We start from the raw sequence: 19,245 nt of genomic DNA on the forward strand, positions 1-19,245 counted from the left end.
TCTTTCCTGAACGAGCAGCAGGGAAATGTTGAGGTTCTGTCAGAGCCAAGGAAGAGGAGCCACTGCCCCAGGCCCTGACATCCAGTCCAGCCTCTGCTGAGCTGACCAAGGACAGTACATGAAGTGAACAGTGCCACGGTTCACAGGCTGCCTCAAGGCAACTGAACAGATGTACTTTATAAGGCACACTACTTTTGTTTGTTTGCTCCTAAAATCTAAATATAGGCACCCAGATTTTCCTGAAGTTTCAAATGCCTCCCTGGTAGTCTGCTGCTTAATTCATTAACAATCTGTGTCCTCAGGCCTTTCTGCCCCTGTCTCTTCTCTAATGCTGCTTGTTTACTCTTAGGATCTTAGACCAAGGGAAACAACACCCACCAGCCATCTTCAGCTGAGACAGCTGAAGAGAGATCTTCAGACACGAGAGAGGGAGAGGGCAGCCTCTGAGAATCCTTGGATCCTCGCTAGGGGCACAACCATGGTGGACGGCATTCTTCCACTTCTGCTGGGCTACACCTCTAACCATGAACCATGTTAGCAAATGGTCAGATTTTTTTTTGACACTTAAATTTCACTGTACTTCTTTATAAACAACATAATTTCTTTCTGTACATTGCTCTTGAAGCAAGTGAAAAAGATGAGAGTTTCACAAAGTACAGAAAGGTACTTAACACTTGGATTAAGCTACTGACTTCCACGGAGACCTAAGTATCTGATCTTCTTCCCAAATAGATGCTTCCTACATTATATATAAAAGCATCTACCATATAACTGAGCTTAATAAAATTTTTTAGAACTTAAGAACAGTCTCTATTCTGTGCTGACCTTCTGTAATCCCTTTTGCTATCAATTGGTGAACTCAGAGGAACGAAAAAGTTTTAAGTCTCAATCACATAATCAGATGGTAAATCTGCAAGGTAATCCCCTTTTCCAATATCTAGAAGTCTTCATCATAACTGAAGAAAAATAATGTTTGAGAGACTTGCCCGTTTGGCACAGACATTTATGTTAAAGGTACATAATGGAAAACACACTAGAGCTGGGGATACAGAAGGAAGAAATAATAGATCTAATTCAGAGCAAGAAATGCCATTCACATGGTAAGATGAGCACATGCAAAACAGTGGAGAGGAATTAAATTGGCAGTGGCCACAGACATACACATGATAAAGAAGCAAGAAGTCATACGTCATATAGCTGACTCCTGAGGAAGATAAAGTTGGAATATTCTTAGTATATATCAAGGAGGAGGAGGAAGAGACTCTAAGGGAAGAAAGAGACAGATGCGTGAGTTACAAAGTAGGCTGAATTAAAAGTCTAGTTAAACATAATGCATTTAAGCTATCCAGCAACACAAGACATGTGTATACATGTCATGGATAACTCATCTTGATAAATCACAAAGCTAGAGGTGACATCAGACGTAAATTTCTTGTTCTCAGATGAGCAAACTGAGGCCTGAGCATAAGCCCAGGCTGACACAGCCTGTTGACAGTATGATGAGGACAAGCATTCAGACCGCATTAACTTGCGCATTTGCATTACAAGATACTCCCATATAGTAATACAAGGAGAAAAAAAGGACCAGGGGATTTAGACATGTTGATGAGGGTTTGGTTCTGCACACCCAGCAAAACTGTATTTCTGCATAATAGGACTCAGTCCCTTAATGTGTTGGTACCTAGGGTCCAACCAGCAAAACGGCCTTGGGAGGTCAGGAGGATGCTGAGCCTATGTTGGAACCAAGTGTGTTACTCTTAGCTCACACCAGGTCACCCAATGGTAAAGTTCCAACAGATTCACCAAAGGCAAGAAAAAGAATCCCAGAAAAAGATGCTTAGATAAGGGAGCATATTTCCCACAACAAATACCAAAGAGAGTTCAACGACTTAAGCCGAGCTCAGCAGGAATTTTTGCAAACCTTATTAAATAGCAGGCTTTATAATAAGCCCTAAAGAAATACAGGAGGAGAAGCAGCAAGAAAAAAAATCCAAACATATGTAAAAGAAGGAAACAAGTAAAAGCTCACCCAAATGGAACACGTCTTCTACTTGGCACTCTATGAGTTAGCAGCCATGCCTACCTACTCTCTCCTACTGGGTGGACTGTAAGCTTCCTGAGGGCAGGGTCACAGGTATAGCCATCATGGTTAAGTGCCTTGATTAAAGGTCTGCTTTAGGAAAGCCCAAGAATGAAATTAAAAAACACTACCCCCAAAAACGTTCCTGCCATTCTTCTAACAATCAGGTGGCATTGGCCATGTGTGAGAGACTCACTTTTGATCATGTTTACATCATTGGCTCCATCTCCAATGGCCAGCGTGATGGCTTTCTTGTACCTCTTCACCAGGTCCACCACCATGGCCTTCTGCTTGGGGGTGACCCGGCAGCAGATGACGGCGCTGCATTCACAGGCCAGGTCTACAAAATTCTTCTGCTGCTGCTCCTTTTTAGCTTCCAGCCTCCTCTTACTTTGTGTCCGCATTCGTCTTTCTTCTTCTGTCCTGGGGAACTTCAGCTTCAAAATGTTACTTTTTTTGGTCTTTTTCTCGAGAAGAATTTCATTCTGTGAAACCAGAGAAGGAATGGATTATAACCATTTGGGGTTTTATATCAAGAGTACCACTCCCAAGAATTTACTCATGTGAATGATAATTCTTGGGTTATATCATTGATGATATTATTCTGATTATAAAATATTTACTATACAAATATAGAAAATTTTAAAATATACAAAAAAGAAAACTAAAATTATCTGTTAACTGATAAACTAGTGATAACCAGTTTGGTATAATTAGTTTGCTACTAGTTTGGTATAATTCCTTTCATATATAATATTAACTCTGAGACTTGAGAAATTGCCCTTTCATTTATAAGTGAAGAGATTTTTAGGTTAGGAATTAATATGGTAAGCCACCTAAAATCTGTCCAGAATGATTTGCTCTAGTTTGAGCCCAAGGGAGAGACACCGATGATACGTACCAACCAAGAACCAGTAATGATTAAGGCGCGGTTTCCACCAGTTGGAAAAAAAGGTTCGTGCACTGGAGGTACAAATTTTGCATAGACTCCACCTCTGTTCCTCTGGTTTTCCATCCTTGTATGAAGAAGGGCACTGGGAGGAGGGTGGGAATTTAAGTGTTTAAAATATAAGACCATGAACAGGCCCTTAATTGTGAGATAATTGTGATATACAATCTTTTAAAAATTGTGGTTAAAAAAGTAACATAAAATGTACCCTCTTAACTATTTCTGAGTATACAGTTGAGTAGTATTAAGTATATTCACATCAACAATCTCCAGAACTTTTTCATCTTTCAAAATGAAACACTATACCCATTAAAAAATGTCTCCCCACTTCTCTCTCTCCCCAGCCCCTGGTTACCATTCTACTTTCTGTTTCTATGAATTTGACCACTCTAGATAACTCACATAATGGAATTGTACAGTATTTGTCTTTTTCTGATTGGCTTATTTCACTGTCCTCAGGGTTCATTCAGTTATAGCTTATGTCAGAATTCCCTTCCTTTTTAAGGGTAATATTCCATTGTATGGGATATACCACATTCTGTTTATCCATTCATCTGTCAGTGGACACTTGGGTTGCTTCCACCTCTTGGCTATTGTGAATAATGCCTCTATGAACCTGGGTGTGCAGATACCTCAGGTCCCTGCTTTTAATTCTTTTGATATCTATATCCAGAAATGGGATTGCTGCATCATGTGGTAATTCTATTTTTAATTTTTTTAAGGAACCACTGTACTGTTTTAGTGGCTCCACCATTTTATATTCCCACCAACAGTGCACAAGTGTTCCAATTTTTCCACATACTTGCCCAGACTTGTTATTTTCTCTCTCTTTTTTAATAGTAGCCATCCTAAATCAGTGTGAGGTGATACTGTGGTTTAATTTGCATTTCCCTAATGATTAGTGATGTTGAGCATTATTTCATATGCTTATTGGTCATTTGTATATCCTCTTTGGAGAAATGTTTATTCAAGTTCATTTTTTAATCAGATGACATATAATCTTACTAAGTCTTGATTCCACCACTATAAAGGCATCAAGTTCTTAGTGCTTCATTATTTGCCAAAGACAACTAGCTAGAGGAAGATACAGTTGAAAATGTGTTGTAGCACAGGGAAATATATACAGGATCTCGTGGTGGCTCACAGTGAAAGAGAATGTGACAATGAATGTATGTATGTTCATGTATAACTGAAAAATTGTGCTCTACACTGGAATTTGAGACAACATTGTAGAAATGACTATAACTCAATTAAAAAATGTGTTCACAAGCAACAGAAGGAGGGCATTCTTGATCTGAATTATAATAAGTGGGGTGAACCCTAATGTACTATAAACAGTGACCACTGTTGGCAGGAAGAACTTTATTTTCCCATAAAGTTATGTCTGCTTTTGAGATATTCTCAGTGAACAAATTGAAGAGACCACATGTCATACATAGTCTCTTCAATTTTGGAGTGGAAGGGACCATAAATATCTTCTCCCATCTCTTCATGTTGCAAATAAGGAAATCAAACCCAAGAGAGAGAGTCATCTGCAGCAAGTTGATGGGAAAACTGCAGTGAGGACTCAGACCTCCTAACTCTCAGCCCTGGTCTTTCCTCGTTACACATGTAGAACCTTTATTCTTCACCTTCAAGAACAGGTCTCAACCTTGGCACTATGACGTCTTGGGCCAGTTAATTCTTTGTTGCGTGTGGCTGTCCATTGCCCTGTAGGATGTTTAGCAGCGTCCCTGGCCCTTACCCACTAGAAGCCAGGAGCACCCCTCCTCCCCAGCTGTGACAACCAAAGATGTCTCTAGACTTTGCCAAATGTTCCCTAGACGGCAAAGCCCCCCCAACCCCATTTGAGAACGACTTCACTAGAAGATAAGGCATCTATTATTCTGTTTCCACATTAATTTTCACTTTCAAGTTGAAAATAAGGAGTGATCAAGACAAATCACTAAAGGCTGGAAGAGAAATAATATGAATATAATTCATATTAATTGGTTAGTGATGTCTCAAGCCCACTTCCTTTCTCAGCAGGCAAGTGCTGAGGACTGCCTAGGAATGCAGGAAAGTGGCCCCTGGAACCAGGGCAGGCTTCCCCAGGTTTCCTTACAACATGAGGTCGAACCGTGATAACTTGGAGCTGCCTACTGTTTCCTTGCTTCATTTAAACTCAAGGTAACTGTCCCGAGTGACACTTGCTAGCTCCCATTTCTCTGTATCTGCTGTGTCTACTGAGTCTAGTCTGGTTTTTATAAAAATGAGACGTTACAGAGTCTCACACTGCAGGCCCTTCACTCACTTTATATCCTCCCCATAGCAGATCGTGGTATCTTCAGTAAGAAGTTCACATGCAAATCCTATATTTTCAGCAGTTTCTACAACAGAATAAGAATAAGTCAAATGTTACTCCTACTGATGAATTTAATAATGAACTTTATCTAGAAATGATTATTTTTTTCAATTAATGAAATAACCAGATTCAATCAAATAATGTTGTTTTTCTCTAGCAGTGTAGGGAAATCACATAAAGAAAAAAAATCCCTTTCTCAGTAATAAAATAAGTGTAAGTCAAAGTCTGGCTGAGATGCTTTCAATAATAAAATGTGCTATATCAAATACATAAACTGATTATTTAATAAATCAATGTTCATTGAAATATTGAACACATTTAGCTCCTGTGGTTTAATTATTCAGATATGGGGTGGGGTGATAACCATTTCCACAAGCCATGGGGCTCCTACCAGAGATTTTTTCCCCCTTTTCCACCACCACCACCCACACCATTACTTGTTTAAGGTCAAGACTTAATCCCTTAGCTCATCAGAGGCTATACCCCATCAACAATGTCAATCAGATTAAGAGATATTATCAAATGTCCCATGGGAGGCTCATGGAGTAAAGAAATCAATGCCAAACAACTCCTTGTTGAGCTCTGAGTTTAAAAATTAAAATCTTCCCTTGGGGATAAAATTTTAATTGTAACTTTCAAGCAATAAAAGGGGCAAGAAAACAAAAGTTGTCATTCAGCATTTTTGACTGTTCCTCTCTGCCCAACAAATGGCAAAGAGCTAGGGAGGACAGAAAGGACCAGAGGGGTGATGACCCTTTCAGGAAAGGAACCCGCGGCTGGCTGGAGAGATAAGATGAAATGCAATCAGCAAGACACGACCAGCTGCTCAATGTTAAGGAAAAAACGCTGCTACTGAGGGAGTTTCGGGACGGATGCAGTCAGGGCGGGGGCTGGAATAACAGAGGAGGATTTCTTAGGGAAAGCGTCTCTGTCTCAAAGAAACAGACAGTGTTTGTGCAGGATGGAAAGTCTGAGAAGGTCATCCTAAGCAAAGGAAACAGGGCTGTGAATATTTGTGAGTTAACAGATATGATTCCTTGCAAACTGAATTACCCTTTTTGTCTCCAGTAAGCACCCAGATCTTAATGTCAGCTTTTGAAAGTTTTGAAATGGTTTCTGGGACTCCATCCTGTAGCCTGTCTTCAATAGCTGTAGCTCCCAATAGCTGGAATGAACGTTAAAAGAAAGAAATTGGCAAATATGCAAAAAATTTTTTGTAACTGTAGTTCACCAACCTATAAAAAGAAGGGCTAATTATATACTCCAGATGGTACTCTACTGGGGCCAATGGCCATTGTTAACAGAGAAGGGTGCCATGTTTCACACTCACCAAAAGTCAAACAGCCAAAACCTTTATTCTTAAAATAATTTACTAAAACAAAAATGTAAGTACAAATCAAGGACATATAAACACTTTCACTCTGTGTATATTGCTTTACACAGACACAAGCCAATTTCTCTTGCTATTTATTGAACATTGCCCTTTAAACTCTACATGCAATAAGTATTAAACTTTGAAAAATCTCTTTACAAATGATATATTTTTCTTATCTGAAGATTTTGCAAAACATAAATTATTTAAGTAATTCTTACAGTATAATAAGTATATGCTGGTTGATTATTGTGTAAAAATCATAATGAATTTTTAATAAGTGCTAAAAATAATAGAATAAAAATTTCAGTGTTTTCTGTCTTTTGGTTTCTCATAATGGCAACTTCTATTTTGTCTGCTGAACAAAAGAAATTCAGATGACCTAGTTCTTTCTACTCTACCAATTTCAAATACTGAAGTTAGAATCTTTCAAGCTTGTGATCAAAAATGTAATAAAAACCTCATAAAATTTCCAATTCTGTTTGGCATATCAAGGAAAAATTAATTAAGGTTAAAACTCACAATTAAGTCTTTTTCAATCTCTTCATATACTTTATCCAGAGCTTCATCTCGGTTGGTTGAAGCTATGCTGGCAGCCATAAACTTTTTATTCCATTCCTGAAATTCTTTTTCTTCAATTTCCTTATAGCAAAGGCACAGGGTCCTAAGGGTCTCACTTGCAAAGATCTGTTTTATTTAAAAGACAATCCATCCACCGAAAGGATAGTTAATTTTATGTAATTCAAGATCAAGTCTGAAATCTAAATTTGAGGTTATACAGTGGGAGAATTTAAAAAGAATATGGCGAAAGATGGTAGATTCTGTGTACATACATTTCATAGAGGAGATTAACCAAATACCTTGTTTTTCTAAGTATTCTCAAGATCCTGGGACTATATATTAGTTAAAGGGATAAATATACCTTTCTTCTAAATCAAGTCACAAGAATGAAACAAACAAACAAACACCTTTTTCTCTTAACAACTAAGGAAATAACAGACCAAGGAAGCTGCCTTGGGGTATAATGATGTTGTAAACTAGACCTGACAAATTTATAATTTGTTCCCACGAACTGTTACAAGTCCAATCAGCTGTGAACTCTCAACCAAGCATTATTCCCTCAAACCAATTCTGAGCCACTGTTAAAGCTGAGATAAAACATTTTTACGAAAAAGAGTGTCTTGAGGATTTAATCATGGTCAACATATTTAAGCCATTTTAATTTGCTTAAAAAGGAACCATTAAAAATGTTTCATGACTTCACAGTCACATCTTTGTCCAGCCAAAATGGCAGAACTGGTTCACCCAGCTGAGGGTTTGCTTTCAAAGATTCTTTAGAAGGTTCTGTGTGTATTTGATTAGACCGCCATTGTTTGCAGCCTCATGAGAAATTATCCATTGTAACTGCTTCCGCAACACATAGAACCTTAAAATGTGACCCCACTTAGTAACAACGTATTCACCAGGCTTCTTTCTGAAGGACATCTGGCCCCCAAACTCAGACCTCACTTCAACGGAAGGGAAGAAAGAGCTCTTACGAAGCACCTACTAAGGGCTAAGGACTCTGCAAGCTGCTGTCCCTTGCACCAACCCTCCGTGGTAGGAAATACCCCCTTCCTCTTTCACACGGGCCATTAATGATTCATTTGAGACGTCAACCATTCACCCCAAGGACACAAAACAAGAAAAGAGGCAGAACTGAAGCATCGTGTCTGACAGATACACTCAGTACCTCATTGCCATCATATAGAACCAAAACAATGGGAGGATTGGTAGGCAATTCTAAAACAGAAATTTCCAGAAGCATCCCAAATGACTGTAGTATCACTGGACCAAGAACATAGTCCCCCAAAATAACAAGTTTGAAGTGATGACAGCCAAACTGATTCTCTAACAAGGATATCAGAACTCAACTATCCGGTGCATTGCTCTGTCACGCCCCATCGTACATGAACGCTATCTTTCCTTCACTGTCCACCAGGAGGTTGGTGGAATTCTTGGAGATCACACAGATATTGAGACAACAGCACAGTATGCTTATGTAGCCTGCTCAAGGTCACCGGAAGAGAGACCAGACTTTCTCCTGGGTCAGTCCTGCAGATCCTGCCAGCCTGGATGCTGGGAACAGGCACCAAGGTCATTTTCTAGGAAGTCAGTGTCAGGGGCAGAGCCAGAACCAGCCTGCCATGTTCCTACTTTGGTGCTCTTTGCATTCAACTACACCAAGACAACAGAAGGGTCAACAGTCAAAATGAAGCTTCCACTCCAGCTTAAGATAGTCCCAGAAGCCAAGTTTGGAGTCTGTGGCACACAGAGTGGAAGTGAGACTTACATCCAGGGCATCCTGTGTCTCTTGTTTCGTAGGATTCATGCGATGTAACCGCTCATAAATCACAGTGTCAGCACCTTTACAGTAAAGCCTGATGTTGCCTTCTGGGGTTCTTACTAGTAGCAAGGGAAGAAAAGCAAGTAATAAAGTGATTGTTGGATTTCTTAATAGAAAACTACATTTATAAAGTTAATTTGAAGTGTTATAGCGCTAAAAACAATTCATAATTAGTTTAAAATCATCAATGTACCTAGAAAAAATGTTGGTAAGCCACCCTCTACCTAGAATGTAACAGCGAAATAAATATGAAGTTTCATTCAGTCAGCTCTGTTTTCCACATCCTTGCTTATTCTATCAGCAAATACTTTTTTTGACTTCCTACTATGTGCCATGCCCTATGCTGGTTAATTCCTTCCACACAGAACCTTCTTTGTCCAGGCCAACCAACAGAAATCTTTCTCACCTATAAACCTGTAACAGTACTACCTGTAATAACTCCAACCATAACACAACTCCTTGTGACAATTTTCTTGGAATTTCTGATCTGTGCAGTAATTTAATTATGTGTTTCATCACTAACTAGATTTGAAATTCTCCAAGACAGATGCCAGGCATGATAATCAGCCCAGATGAATGCTAGGCACCCAGGAAGTACTCAGTAAAATGAGCCTAATCAGAGTTCAGGAGACAGTTAACCCTCTATATCTTATTGGTTAAAAATCCAGTGTCATAGTGGAAAATCTTGTGGACACCAGTTAACTGAGTGATCAAAGTTAACGTGACCAACAATCACGTGCCTTCTAATGTGATATGCTCGGAAAGGCACGGCACCGACGATGTTCTCTTTCAGCCAACAGTGCATCATCTGACTCCAACAGGGAACATCAGACAAACCCAAATTGAGGGACCATCTACAAAATAACAGGTGTGTGCTTTTCCTAAGTGTCAATGTATGAAAGATCAAAAACAGGTTCTGGAACTCTTCGAGAATAAAGGAGACCAGAGTAATAAAAATCTAATGCAATGTAGAATCCTGGGCTGGATCCTGAACCAGAAAGAAGAATCCTTGTAAAATCTGAAAATGTCCTGTAGATTAGATAATAATAGTGTAATGTTGAGGTTTCTGATTCTGATCACCGTACTATATACATAAATAAGCGAATGTTCATGTTCTCAGAAAATACCTACTTAAGTTACTGGGGGAAATGGGCATTAGATCTGCAGCTGATTCTCAAATGGGTCAGAAAACAAGAACTTATAAATAATGGCAAAGAATGTGTAACCAGTGCTAACAACCAGTGGATATGGGAGAATATACAGAACTTCTTTAAAGAGTTCTTGCAGTTTTTCTGCAAGTTTGAAATTATTTCAAAGTACGAACTTAAGAAATGTCAATATTTGGAAGTGATCATCTCCTCCACTGGGTGGTGTGTTGTAATGGGCCTGGACTGGACGTCTGATTTTGATTCATAAGCATAGCCTCGCTTTTCTCCAAACTCCTCTCCTGCTGCACCCTCCCTTCCCTGAGGTTCCTCAAGTGTCCAGCAGAAGAGCTCGGAGGGACTCACAAAATAAGAGCTCACGTTGTGGATCAACCACCCACGGAGCTGCCACCTCCGATTCAGCAGCTGGCGGCCCATATAGACAAAGAACGCCAACATTCGCAAGATTCAGATCTAATACTGCAGCTGTCCCTTTTGTGATGGACATTGTGCAGAATGAGGGAAAAAACACTGGTTTCAACAAGTGTGTGGAAATCCTCCAGAGCCAAGGGGTTCATTCTTTGCCCGTCTTCTCCTGGTGCCACTAAATAAAGCATGCGTCTCAATCAGCGATTTATAGACATGCTCTGAAGGAGGCCTACCAATGATGGACATTCGCTTCCGGTCACTGTTGAAGTCTAAAATGGCGAGAACTTTGTAGGTCCTCTCAGTGCCCAACTCACTGATGGTGATCGTGTTCTGGGTCCTGGCGAGGAAGGCAAAGCCGAAGTTCCTGGCAGCGCTTACCAGAGCGCCTTCATCAGGAGAGGCCGCCTGGTAGTTGAGTTGACCTAACAAAGGAGGCAGGAGAGAAAACCAGAAAAGCTGGAAAACCAAATGCAAAGTCTACCAGTGTGGTTCACACGGTGGGTGAGGATGCGTAGTTACCCTCGGTATCTGCCGGGGACTGTTCCAGGAGCTCCCACAGGTACCAAGTTCTGTGGATGCTGGAGTCCCTCATGTAAAATGGCAGACTACAGTGAATATGGTTGGCACCCCATGGCCCCCAGCATCTGCGGCCACAGAGGACCAACTGTATTTCAAAACCTGAAACATCCCCAAGAAAACAAGTCACCGATTTTTAAGGAATATGCCAACATTAAAGTTTTTAAACTTTAAAGTTTTATTTCTAATTATAAGCAGTAATATAAACTAGAAGTTAAAAAAAAAACTGGTCAAGAATAGGAAAAAAAAAAAAAATCTCATAATCCCACCAGCCAGAGGAAAAAAACAACATTGCTGACATTTTGTGACAATTTCTTCCCGTCCTTTTGGAGATGCTATTTCTGTAATAGTTTCTATCATGCTAAATACACATTTACATCCTGATTATTTGAGCATGTTATCACAGCTTTAAAAATTCCTTCTATACATTATTTTAAATGAATATAACCTGTGAATGTAGCATGCGACCACTTTCCCGTTAGAGGAACTTAGTTCCTTTCCAATTTTTTTTTTACTCTTAGAAATGACATTGTAATAATCATTCTGTTTGTACAAAGGTTCTTTTGACTGCTTTTCTGAGCATAGCTTCCTTGTAGTGAGTTAAAGAATACTGATCATTTTTAAACCTGTTGGCATATAGATGACTCACTTGTTTTCCAAAAAGGTGTACTAGCGTATCTTTTCTCTAGAACAGTGTGCTTACTTCACCTTAGCTATATTCTCATACCTTAAAAAAATCGCAAAATGTATCAATCTGTTCAATATCTTGATATTTAAAAGTTTAATAAACTGCCTCTCATTCACAACTATCGTGAAACAACAGGAGTAAACCTCACAATGTTGAGCAAAAGAAGCCAGACGTACAAACTATGAGCTTCCATCTGCACAAACCACAAAACAGACAAAGCCAACCCATGCTACTCAGAGTCAGGACAGTAGATACCCCTGGAGGGGCAAGACTGGAAGGGAACACGAAAAGGACTTCTACAGGGATTGATAATGTTCTGTTTTTAAACATCTAAGTACTCATGACAAAGGCGTATTCAGCTTGTGAGAATTCACTGAGCTCTATGCTTGTCTCTATAAGCATGCTGTACATTGGTAAACAATTAAAAAAAAAAAAGAGCTCTCTATCTATCCAAGATTTTCTATTTTTCTACTCATAGTCCTTCTGCCTCAAAGTAGAAGGAAAAGTATTTCTATGGTCAGATGAATTTCCACAGGAAAAGGCATTTCATTTTCCACCATGGTTTTGACCAGGATACAAACCCTGGACGGACGGGCAGCTCTTTGCACCATCAGTCTGCAGGGAGTCGGATGCTCCAGGGTGAACGGCTTAGGTAGAGCTGAACGCCCCTCCCTGCCCTCTTCCCTTCACACACGTGCTCAGATGGTTCACTCTAAGTCAGTATCGATCACATCCAAAGATGACTGGTTGGTCTCTGTTCACCCAGAAAGTCATACACCACAAGTTACAAATGTACTTGCTAAATCCAGCCATTCTGCAAACACACACACATGCCAGAGGGTAAAATATTTAACCAGCGCTAAACAAGCAGCAGTGAGAACACGATCCCCTCCCTTCAGCAAGTTTCGCTGCCAGAGATGGATTGCATCATACTGAAGGGGAACTTATTTCCAACAGAAAAAAGGAACAAAATGATAAAAGGCGGTAAAGTTCCCACAAGTAAGACAATCATATCAGGAACAAGCATTGATATTTTTATCATTAGAAGAAAACCCTGCCATTTTGTCCTAGTAAGAGGCTCACAGAATTGCAGGGTCCACTGGGAGGTGTTTCAGAGACCTGGTCCAAACTCCAACTCGATGTTTGTAGGAGGCAACTTGGACTAAAAATTAACCCCCTGAAACCATTTCTGAAGAGAACTCTGTTTACCACACACTTACATGCAACCCAAGAGACTTTTTCTTTTACAGACTAATTTGTGGATCACGGAACTGATGCAAATAAAAAAGGTGCTCAGACAACAAACCCCAGCCCTCACTATCCTGATTCCATTCTGGCTGATAATCTTCCGGTCACCAGGCGTGCAACAAGTTACCTCTCAGACGAGTCCCTCCCCTCAGTCCCCTCACTCCCTTCACATCGTCTGCTGGATGTCCCCCACATTGGTCACTCTCTCACCCTTCCCAAAGACCCCACGCTATCCAGGTCCTCACTTTCCTCACTGCAGTGTGTCCCTGATCCAAACTCCTAAAACACAGCTCTCTCATCATAGTCTCATGGTGCGTCCCAACTTAAAGGCCTTCTGGTGCAGAAGATGCCTCCAAGCCTTTCACATTCTGCTCTGACATAGCCTCTGCCAGAGGCAAGAATCTAAGATGGCCCTAAGGCCACCCACCTCCACCGCCCTTCCCCCACCGGGTACATACACACTTTCTCCCAGTTAGTTATTCAAGCAAACTCTAATCTAGGTACTGCCAAGAAGGGATTTTTACAGATATAATCAAGGTCCAAACTGGTTGACCTTAAGGATATTATCTGGGTATTCCCAACCTAACTGGGTCAGTCCTCAAAAGAGACAGGGCTCTGCTCAGGGAGAGAGATTTGAAGCATAAAAGGGGTTTGATGGAAGGGAAATTCTCCATGGCTGGCTTTGAAGATGGAAGGAAACATGTGGCAAGGAAGGAGAGAGGCCTCTGGGAGCAGAGCAAGCAAGGAAATGGAGACCTCCGTCCTGCAACCACAGAGACCTGAATCGTGCCATAAGCTTGGAAGAGGACACTGACCTCCAGATGACAATGTGGCCTGACCTGGAGGGAGATCCTTAGCAGAGAACCCAGTCATGTGGTGCCCAGACCCCTGACCTAAAGAACTGTGAGCTAATGAATAAGCCACCGGGTTGCAGTGATCCATCACAGAGCAGTAGACAACCAACGCAGCGTCTCCACACTTGGCCTCCGTGTGCCCCATGTGTACTCAACGCTTGGGCCACATAAACTATCTGTTGGACACGCACGAAAGGATTCTGTCCCCTCTCTTGTTGATGTTGTACGTAATAAAAGGAACCAATCTCCACTATTCTTGTAAAAGAGGGAATGCAAGCAGAGGCACACCAGCATGGTGTGGAGTGGAGGGACTCAGTTAAAGTGAGTTTTCACCTGCCTTCTGAGCTCAGGCAGGTCTTTGTGCTTTCTGGGTCTGAATTTCTGTCCCTAAAAATTTGGAGGAGTTATCCCCAAGGTCCGTTCCAATGGACCCTTTTCAAGATACTTATATGTATCAAAGCCAAAATCAATTTCTCTTTTAGCCTCCTGCACCTAGGAATCCAACTTGCCTTCATTTTCAGTGTCCAGAGCAATTGCCTACCACAGGCTACATGGGGAAAAGATTCCTCAGGATGTACCACTCTGCCTCAGTGGACAGTGGGACAAAGAGCTACACAATGTCAGGCTGGAAAGGGCTTTGAACTCCAGTCTTCCTCCTGCAACACTGAGGAAGCTATTGCCCAGACAGACGGCTGTATTGTATGTGATGGCAGGAACCAAAACTGTTACGCCCATCTCCAGCGCACAGTCCAGGGCTCTTCCCATAAAATTGCAGAAAGAAAACAGACTGTAAGATGAATGTACACTTGGCTAAGCTGGCTGGTTAGCTTTCAAATTAACACCACCACACACTCAAAAAAAAGGAGAATGGTTTTACTAATGAGTCAAAACGTAAGAGAACCAAGTTGCTTAAAAATATCGCACTTGATCCTTATATGAGTACAACGTGCTGGGCTGGTCAAACAGACCTTGACCTCTGCTTCGGTTGTTCGTGACCTGGTCTTACCCCTTTCTATCTGCCCCCACTTGGCTCGCTGAGAGTCCCTTCCATGTATCCACCCCGATCTGAATTCTGCTGTTATCTTGGCTTTATTGCACTATTAGATTCATCCTTGAAGAACAAGTTTCTCTGAAGCCTGCTGCAAGAGATCACATACAGCTTCTGCGCATTCAGTTTTTAGGCCTGTTTCTCCTCTGGAGGTTTTATCCACTACGTATGAAACCTCAGGGTCAGAAAATGGAGAGGGACGTTCGTATGCTGTGCTGATTAAAGTGGAAAATGGACATGCCAAACAGGTGCCTTTTGCTCTTTCCAGAGTGCACATGTTTAATCTCTGTAATTTATCATTATGTCCGTATGTGATAAAGAACTCTAAGAACTCTGCAGAGTATCGTGTAAGTCAGCTTTGCGTGTTCCCATGCAAATGCACATACATAAATTATGCTCCTTTGAATGAAAAAGGCACCTTAAGGAGGCCTCAGCTTTGGCAGCTATTATATCCAACCCAAGACATATCTAATCTAGAAAATAAGTTCTCTCTGAAATTATTCAGTCATAAAGATTGCCCAAGTTTCAAGTCCACTTCCAATCCAGATAAGGTTTGACTCTTCCCTCTCCATAAATATTAAGTAATCAGACAGTGGGAAGATTTTGAGTCTTCTCTTAATGCGAGCCAATCATTTCTCCTACCGATAAGATTTCATTTCCAAAGTGATAAACACATCTGGAGCTAGAATTGCGAAGGAGATGTACATTTTTGGAGGCCAGGAGCCTGTTTCATGGTTTGCTGCCCCATGTACCATCTAGTGGAAGGGGACCACGGACCTTCATCACCTGGGTGGAGGTTTGACAAACCTGTCATGCGCACAACTTTACTGGCATTCAGGTCCCGAGCACGAGTTATCTGTAAACTGAAAACGCTGGTCTCCTGTGTCTGAGGTGTGAGAGGACCACTCACCGTCCAGCCTGTCCACCATGACCGTGTGGCACACCGCCAGCAGGAAGAAGAACTGTCGTATTCCCGGCTCCTTCCCCGACCGGATTTGCTCGATGAGATAATGGTCATAAAATGCAAGCTTCCCGTCAGCATACATATTCCAGCTAAAATCCACCTGCTGCAAGAAGAGGAGGAAGAAAAGAAAATGTGATTTGGGCAGAACAAACGATAGGAACTTTTCTTTGAAGCCACGTCTTTAGGCAAACATCACCTTAGGACCTGAACACATTTTGGATGTCAGGAGGCTCACACCTGTCTTAAAACAAAACGACAGCCTGTTGTGAGTCGAATTGTGTCCCCCTCTAAAAGGACACCTCGGGGTCCTAAACCTGGCACCTGGGAACAGGACCTTCTTTGGAAATAAGGTTTTGTTGGATGGAATCAAGTGAAGATGAGGTTATACTGGATTAGAATGGGCCCTAACCCAGTGACTGGTAATCTTTATAAAAGGAGGGAAATCTGGACACAGGCACACAGGGAGAAGGCCATGTGATGACAGAGGCAGATTTCTGAGTGTTGTGTCTGCAAAGCCAAGGAGTACCAAGGACAGCAGGCAACCACCAGAAGCCGGGAAGAAGCAGAGAAGGATCCTGCCTTAGGGACTGCCTCCAGAGGGAATGGATCCTACTGACACATGAATTCAAACTTCTCGCCTCCAGAGCTGCGAGGGAATGCATTTCTGTTGTTTTAAGCTACCCATTCCGTGGTAGTTTGTGACAGCCCAGGAAACTCATACACACCCCAAAGGATTTTGTAAGTGAAAGGACTCACCTCTGCTTTGCTATGATTGTGCTGAGAAGCGTCCTGATGGTCTCCTGAGAAACAAACAGGACAAACAGAGTCTGTAGGTCTTACAGCCTGTTTCTGGGCAGCCCTCGAGTTAAGAACGGCTTCAACAAGAGTGGTGTAAATGGTTTTTCAAGAGTGGTTAAAAACAAGCAGAACATACAGAAGAAGAAGAATGTTTGATACAGACCACATGTGGTCTGCAGAGGCCAAAATATTCCCTATTTGGCTCTTTGCAGAAAAAGTTTGCTGGCCCCTGGTCTAGAGGTTCCAATACTGGGGCCTGTCCCTCAACACTGCAATCTCCTCTGGGGCCAGAATCCTGTCCTTTAAAGTACTTCATGTCCCCCAGCTCAGAAGGGGCTGCCACCACTCTCAGGGGAACCCCATCCTCAGCCCCTTGGTTTCCCACCTTGCTCACTGATGTGATGAGAAATTATACTCACAGTAGACAGTTTCCTCCAAGTGGAAAGCATATGACATTCTTATAGCTTTGTAAAAAAAAAATTGTACTGTCTTTATTTAATCAGCCCCTGGCACCCACCATTCTACTTTCTGACCCTATGAGTTTGACTCCTCTGAGTACCTCACATACATGGAATCATACAGTATGTGTCCCTTTATGTCTGGCTTATTTCACTTAGCATAACGTCCTCAAGGGTCATCCAAGTAATAGCATGTGTCAGAATCTCCTTCATTTTTAAGGCTGAATAACCCCATTGTGTGTAAACACCACATTTTCCTTTTCCATTCACCCACTGATGGGCACTTAGAAGTAAGTTTGGTTACTTCTACACTTAGCTATTGTGAATAACGCTGCTACAAACGTGGGTGTGCAAGTATCGCTTCCGGTCCCTGCTTCTGATTCTTTTGGGTGTGCACCCAGCAGTGGGACTGCTGGATCACAGAGCAGGTTAATTTTCTGAGGAGTGTGTGCCTGTTTCTGACTCCTGACCTCCCCATGCCTGCGATCCCAGTGCCACCACGGATGCCGCTTGGGAAGCATCACCCGAGTGACCACCAGGGCTCTGCACTGGGACAGGGGAGCCACTCTGGGAAGGTGGCCTCTGGTCAGACACGATCAGGGACTGAGTCATGGCTTCCACTCACCGTAAATGTGCCCATTGATGCAGCACTTTTTAAAGGTCATGATATTCTGTGTGAGTGTCCCCGTCTTATCAGAGAAGATGTAATGGATCTGCCCCAGCTGCTCGTTCAGCGTGGTGGTTCTCGCCTTTGCGGGCGTGTCCTTCTCAGCATAGTACATCTGCAGGTCCCAGTTGATGAAGTGACTCTGCCCAAGACGAATCACTTCCACGCTAGGAAGGCAAAAGATGACTTTCAACAGAGTTTTCAGGCACAAGGCAGGCACTGGGTCTCGTCCCCACTTTGCACTTTGTACGGGGGTGAGCTACTTATCCGCAAAGACACAAGCCCTGCAGTGACCCATGTGCCCAGCCTCGGGGTTCTCCTGACCAAACAGATCTTTCTCCAACTTCAGGTTCAAACCGCCCTCTCAGTGTCATTTCCCACCCACTCCCGAGCCCATCCGGCCATGGCGCCCCATGCTTAGAACACACAGCCCATGTGGGTGACATGGTAACACCGCAGGGGACACCATACGATGTGGCAATACCTACTCTGCTCTCATTCTGCATCGCACTCAGGGACATCTGGAATGTCCAGCTCCCCCCAGTTGTATGGCAAAGGGAGGGACGGTCCACTAGGCTACGCACCCCTGTGTGCTCTCAAGCAGGGCAGAGGGCTTTTGGCAAATAACCCCTAAATTGTGATTTCACACTGTGAAAAAGCACAACTTTTTCCTTAATTCTTATAAGGTTACAGAATGTCCTAAATACAATATTCTAAAATGGATCGTTTCCACTTAAAAACTATCACTATAGCTCAGTGGTACAGCATGTGCTTGACATGCACGAGGTCCTGGGTTCAATTCCCAGTGCCTCTGTTAAGGGAAAAATAAACAAATAAATAAGCAAAGAGAACAATCACACAGCCTGTGAAAAAAAAATTCTGCAATTCAAAAAAAAACTATTTAAAAAAACTCTTATAATTAATTAAATATGTCTCAGTTATAAAGAAGCTGTACACACATCCAGCAACTATTCGGTAGGCAAAGGATGTCTTTATAATATGCTAAACAGATGGAAAGATAACGCCCACCATCTCTCCTCCCTTAAGTATTTCCTGAGTGCCTACTATGTGCCAGACACCATCCTAGTACAGGGATGGCACATCAGTAAACAAAAGAGACAAAATCCTTGCTTTCAAGGAGGTTACCTTCTAGTGGAGATGGACAAGTAAATAAAGCAGTAAATATACACTACAGCAGGTGCTGGAGATTCTCTGTAGAAAATCAAAGCATGGTAAGGG

The 19,245-nt window shown here is 42.0% G+C and overlaps 1 protein-coding gene across 3 annotated transcripts in view; it reads right to left on the bottom strand.

Annotated features, from left to right (window-relative positions):
• The window catches only part of ATP8B1 (ATPase phospholipid transporting 8B1), a 102,689-nt gene that overhangs the window by 9,548 nt on the left and 73,896 nt on the right, over positions 1-19,245 (bottom strand). For all 3 annotated transcript variants that reach the window (XM_032470654.1, XM_032470653.1, XM_032470656.1), the window contains 10 exons: positions 17,965-18,173; positions 16,840-16,883; positions 16,030-16,186; positions 10,939-11,127; positions 9,078-9,190; positions 7,268-7,432; positions 6,427-6,538; positions 5,323-5,398; positions 2,982-3,114; positions 2,277-2,565 (listed from right to left, as the gene is read on the bottom strand). In XM_032470654.1, coding sequence (XP_032326545.1) covers positions 2,277-2,565; positions 2,982-3,114; positions 5,323-5,398; positions 6,427-6,538; positions 7,268-7,432; positions 9,078-9,190; positions 10,939-11,127; positions 16,030-16,186; positions 16,840-16,883; positions 17,965-18,173 — 1,487 coding nt within the window. The remainder of the gene's footprint in view (positions 1-2,276; positions 2,566-2,981; positions 3,115-5,322; positions 5,399-6,426; positions 6,539-7,267; positions 7,433-9,077; positions 9,191-10,938; positions 11,128-16,029; positions 16,187-16,839; positions 16,884-17,964; positions 18,174-19,245) is intronic.

The sequence above is a fragment of the Camelus ferus genome, chromosome 30, assembly GCF_009834535.1.
Source record: "Camelus ferus isolate YT-003-E chromosome 30, BCGSAC_Cfer_1.0, whole genome shotgun sequence".
In the NCBI taxonomy this organism is placed as follows: Eukaryota; Metazoa; Chordata; class Mammalia; order Artiodactyla; family Camelidae; genus Camelus; species Camelus ferus.